At 54.6% G+C, this 5,197-nt stretch overlaps 1 protein-coding gene across 4 annotated transcripts; it reads left to right on the forward strand.

Moving 5' to 3' along the window:
- The first annotated feature begins 812 nt into the window (after positions 1-812).
- LOC128751537 (retinoic acid-induced protein 3) lies at positions 813-4,204 on the forward strand. 4 transcript variants are annotated; one of them, XM_053852622.1, is made up of 5 exons: positions 820-1,243; positions 1,346-1,415; positions 2,044-3,176; positions 3,233-3,288; positions 3,372-4,204. In XM_053852622.1, exons 3-5 carry the CDS (start codon positions 2,069-2,071, stop codon positions 3,459-3,461), a joined length of 1,254 nt encoding a protein of 417 aa, XP_053708597.1. In that variant the 5' UTR covers positions 820-1,243; positions 1,346-1,415; positions 2,044-2,068; the 3' UTR covers positions 3,462-4,204. The 4 variants fall into 4 exon arrangements, with proteins under 4 accessions (XP_053708599.1, XP_053708597.1, XP_053708596.1 ...); XM_053852624.1 differs by having other exon boundaries at positions 813-1,415; positions 3,233-3,292; XM_053852621.1 differs by having other exon boundaries at positions 820-1,415.
- The last annotated feature ends 993 nt before the right edge of the window (positions 4,205-5,197 follow it).

Consider the following 5,197-nt stretch of genomic DNA (forward strand, 5'->3'; position numbering starts at 1 on the left):
ACACTGCCCCCTACAGGTCAAAAGTCGAGGTAAGGGGAGCAGGTGTCAAGAGCCGTGGACCAAAAAAAGCCATTCATGATGGATTCGTTTGACAGGGCGCCACCTGGAGGTCATATTTTTCTGTGCACGTGTTCAGTCGCTTGTTATACAGTGTTGCGAGACTATGATGAGACACAAATATTACTTTTCAACAAGTATGGAGATAAAAAGATCAATGGAAAACAAGATTTTGTGGAGGAACATTTTGTCTGCACTTGCTGGGTGAAACTCAAGAGCAAGTTTACTACAAACCGTGACTCTCACTACAAACTGCAACATTTCCGGATGGGATGAAGGTTGCAAAGGTCATCTCCCGGGACACGGTGAACTGAGAAATTACAGACCAGCGTCTGTCAATCGCCTCAGCTCTCCAAAATACTCGCAGCAGTGAGATACATTCTTAGACAAACAAACTGCTGAATGAGCCCAGCAAAAGGTCGGATGAAAAGCAGACTGAGCAGGAGGCAGCAGGGCATGTAGGTTAAAAGAGAGCTAGAACGTGGAGTGCCTCAAGGCTCAGATCTGGGACCCAAATGGTTCTTGCCATAAATGATATCCATGAGGTGCCAGAACAAATGGAGCATGTGGTGTTTGCAGATGACACTCGGTTTTATCAACAGTGGAGAGGATCTGAAGAGGAAGGCTGAAGTGGAGAAGAACTGGCTCGATACAGTTGGAGGGAAAAATATCAAGAGGCAATGAACAAATACAACACTTGACAGACTGATCATGAGGAGTGAGTCAGAGACAAAGTCAGCTCCACCCTGATCAAACTTCCCAGACTCCGGCTGGTAAACACGCCGAGCTCCTGCGAGTCATGTCAGGTTTGTCAGGCGTCAAGTATCCGAACCCACAGAACCTTTGTCCGTCACTCCTGGATCGCTGAAACGCTCTGCAGAGGATTAAGATCCAGTGGCGTGCCTCCAGTTGCGGAGCCTTGGAGGACACGCCCCAAGCCCGCGCGTGCCTGGGCACACACCGACTTGCTCCAGAAGAACGGCACCACCGCCACAACTGTTTGGACTTTAGTCGTCGCTATGGGAACAGCAGGCCCTGCTCCACTGATGACAGGGTGAGTCTGTTCCAGAATCTCTCCCTGTGACAGGAGCACGACACACTGGTTGATCCAGGTGAGGCACACGTCATCTGGGAAGTGAAATTCCAGTGGAAAGGGAGGAGAGCAAGGAGGCCTCATCACCCTCAGGTGTGTGTGTGTGTGTGTGTGTGTGTGAGCCTCACCCTCACACACAGGAGGAGAGAGAGAGAAGGTGTCGCCTTCCCGTCAGTTCACAGCCTTCCTCTGCAGCGACATGGACCGTCCTGAGGAGCAGAGGTGAGGCGCCGCGCTGCACCTGAAGACCCGGACCTGAAGACAGGTGAGTCAGGAATCTGGGACACGCTTTTCAAAACTTGCTCCGTCGTGTTCCCTTTGTGATGCCACCTGAAGTAGCTACGCAGGACCTGAGGGCCAGGATGGAAAACACTGGGTGCTAATAACATAGAGGGCGCCGTCACAGCTGACTGGGCAGTTTTATAATGACACTCACTGGTTTTCAGCAGCTCCTCAAACTGAGTCATGTGACCTAACTCAGGAGACACTCAGTCGCCATCCCTCTGAAAGTCACGTTGGACGGTTGTGAGTTGGTTACAGAGCGAGGTGTGCACCGAGCTTAAGCTGAAGTCAGGGACACGCCTAAAGTGGATTTTCAAGATACGACTGGCTGTCAGCCGCGTGACGACAGGCAGGCGAGTTCCTCCAGCGAGTGTTCGACAGCTCGAGTGTTTTGCCATGGAGTGGTGAGACAACGGCACTCGGAGGCCAGGAGACCAGTCTTGACAAGATCAGGACTGAACTCAGACTAGCGCCTGTCCACACGCGCAGAGTCTCAGGAGTGTTGCTTCAGTCTGACGGACATCGGCTCTGACGTGATCCCCAAACCTCTCGCTCGTGTCCCGGCACGTTCCTGCTGCTCTCCTTCCCAGTCTAATTTCAGATGTTTTCAGGACTCTAAACGTGTGGATTGCGACCATGGCTGGCGGCGTGCCCGGCCTGCTGCCCCTGCTCCTGCTCCTCTGTGGCCCCCTGAGCGGCTCCGGTCAACTGACCAACGGCAGCTCCTCTGCTTCCACGGAGAACTCCACAAACCCGTCCACCAACGCCTCGCTGCGAGTCCCGGGATGCGGGAAAAACCTGAACCCCATCTACCGGTACCTGTGTGACCGCAGGGCCGTCTGGGGGATCGTCCTGGAGACGCTGGCCTCCTCAGGGTTCCTCTTCAGCCTGGTCCTCCTCCTGGGTCTGCTGGTCTGGTCCACGCTGCGCTGCATCTCCTCCAAGCGCCAGCGCAGCGGCATCGGCGGGATGGTGGCCTCCATGTCCATGTTCCTGTTCGGCACCGCCGGGATTTTCGCCATCACCTTCGCCTTCATCATCCGCCTCACGCCTCAGACCTGCCCCACCAGACTCTTCCTCTTCGGGGTCTTCTTCTCACTGGCCTTCTCCTGCCTGCTGGCGCGCTGCCTGGCGCTGCTGGGCTTCGCCGCCACCCGAGGGTGGGGCGAGCCGGCGGTGGCGCTGGGACTCTTCGTGGTGCAGGTGATCATCGCGGTGGAGTGGCTGATGCTGGTGCTGCTCCGGGACCAGAAGCCCTGCTCCTACTCTCCGGAAGAGTTTGTCATGCTGCAGATCTATGTGATGTGCCTCCTGGCAGTGGCTCTGCTCCTGGCCCTGCACTACTGCCGCCGCGCCTGCTGCACCTACAGCTACAGCTACACCGGCAGCACGCACCTGCAGAGCCGGCAGCAGGCCGCCCTGCTCTGCCTCACCCTCTTCCTCTCTGTCTGCATCTGGGTGGCCTGGATCACCATGGTCACCTGGGGCAATCCGGAGGTCGGCCGCCGGCCGCAGTGGGACGACCCGGTGCTCAGCCTGGCCCTGGTGACCAACGGCTGGGTGCTGCTGCTGGGTCACGGGCTGATCCAGGTGGCCTTCCTCTGCCGGGGGGAGGCCAATGCCAAGGACGCCCCCCTCAGCTTCGCCGGGTGGACCAGCCCCAGCGCTGACGTCTCTGGACTGGAGAGCCCCAGGGAGGGGAAGGAGAACGGAAGCTTCGAGAACGAGGCTGAGAACCTCAGAGGTTAGATGCCCAGGGACCTCTTCCCCAGCTCCGTGCGCTGACTTGTCTTGTCTCAGGCAGGAGACCCGAGCAGTCGCTGAGGTCGCCCTACGAGCCGGGACTCTCCATGACAGTGAGTAAGGACCTCCTTCATGACCCCGCCTCTCAGCTCTCAGTCGTCTGGAGCTACAGTTAAGTCTCTGTCCCCTGCTGCAGGAGCTTGACCCGGAGAGGGACTACACCATCCCTCGCCCGCAGACCACCAACTACAGAGAACCTTACGACGACTACTACGGACCACTGTAGAACCTTCAAGATTTCAATCCGTTATCACTGAACGGATGCCATCGCTTCTCTTTAACCGGACTGTCGGGTCATTCTTCATCAGACACGACCTTAAATTATTAAACACTTGGAGAAAGATGACGCCGGGGGGGCCCTGGGGGGCGAGTGAAGGTTTGAGAAAGCTACAAAGAAAGGTTGAGGAAAGGGGGAGAGATGGATGAGATCAACGAAAGAGCGGAGAGAGAATGTGCAGGGCAACAGAAGGAGAGCGCGAGACTCGCAACAGATTCAGATCTGAGAGGATGCAAGCAGATATGGGTGCCTGAGGGGGGACACCGAGCCTCCCGTCATCACAATAATGGCACTTGAAAATGCATTGTTTTCCTGCTTTAGTTTACGCTATTTAACAGCAGAGAACCAGCACTTCTGCAGCAACTGTCCAGACTATTGTTTACATTACAGTAATTTCAGTCCAAACTATTCACAAATCAATGTGTTTTCCAATTGTTGTAATCCCCAATGTTCTTCAAATGTGCATTGCGAGAATATTAAATTTTTTTTCTTAATGTAAACCACACACCACAGCAACTCAGTTCAGAGGAGCTTGAGCCTGACAAGACGGAGGCCAGCGGAGGGCCCTGAGGTGAGAGGCGGCGCGACAACCGTCGGTGAGACAGAGGCGAGTCCGAGAGGAGACGCGGCTCAGAGACAGGAGGAAGATAACGCGTCACCATCTCTGACCTGGGAGAGGCGTGGAGGTTCATCCAGAGGGAAGACTCGGTCCTCCGCTGTAATCTGTTTACAGTATCTTTAATCAACCAAAGTGAGAGGCAACAGCCAGAAACATATCGCTGGTGAAGTGAAAGCAGCGTTTCTTTCCTGCTCAGACACGACGTGCGGAGTGAGTTCCAACACAAACACGTGGCGAATCAATCAAGAATGAGGCCGTTCTAATCAAATATTGGAAACCATAAAAGCTCTAACTTGAAATAGCAGGGTTGTTAGTACGTGAGAGGAAGCAAAATCGAAAAATCTACATTTTGATGAGAGTTTTAACAAACTTGAACGCACAACTGCAGGATGAGGCAGAGGCCAACAGGTGGCGCTGCTGCCCACTACTCACACCTCTCTTCAGCTCTCGATCCAGCCAGCACCGCGGTCTCTGGCGCGCTCCAGCCAATTATCCGCTTCACTTACTGAGAGGCCGCGCGTCGTCAGATCCACGATGACCCTCTCGTGAGCATTTAGCCGGGAGATGAGATTTCCATGAGCTCCAGATGCAATTAGAGATTCCTCCTGCAGCTTCGCGCTGCTCCACTTCAACGCGAGACTTCATCGCGCCGACCGGATGACGTGGGAAGTCAGGCACACGAGCTCGTCCCGCTGGTCAGCACGGACCCACACGGCTCATCAACCCCCCCCCACAAAAAAAAAAGGAAAAAAAGCAGGCTGGTCATTTACCGGGTCTCAGAATCTCTCTCAGTAGACGCTGAGGATCACGGCAGCGACCTCTGGTGGACAGAATCGGGAACATTCCCAGGATGCACTTGACTTCCGCCTCTCGACACCAAGACGCAACAAACCGAGAAATAAGGTGACGAGAACTCTCACAAACCCTGGAGATGAATCGGGATTGTCTCAAAAATGAAATACTGATGAAGTGTCGGAAGAATAGACTCGTGTGTAATAAACAAATCAACCAATTACCAGTGTGTGATGACTCCAGATCCACATTTGGTTTTAAAACGAGCTTCTGT

Source organism: Synchiropus splendidus, chromosome 19 (genome assembly GCF_027744825.2).
Source record: "Synchiropus splendidus isolate RoL2022-P1 chromosome 19, RoL_Sspl_1.0, whole genome shotgun sequence".
Taxonomy (NCBI): Eukaryota; Metazoa; Chordata; class Actinopteri; order Syngnathiformes; family Callionymidae; genus Synchiropus; species Synchiropus splendidus.

Bases quoted from the DNA above. Each gene is read 5' to 3' on its own strand.
- LOC128751537 (XM_053852621.1), top strand. From the start codon at position 2,069: ATGGCTGGCGGCGTGCCCGGCCTGCTGCCCCTGCTCCTGCTCCTCTGT. The intron at 3,177-3,232 runs GTTAGATGCCCA...GTCTTGTCTCAG, and splicing joins CGAGGCTGAGAACCTCAGAG to GCAGGAGACCCGAGCAGTCG. The intron at 3,289-3,371 runs GTGAGTAAGGAC...CCCCTGCTGCAG, and splicing joins AGCCGGGACTCTCCATGACA to GAGCTTGACCCGGAGAGGGA.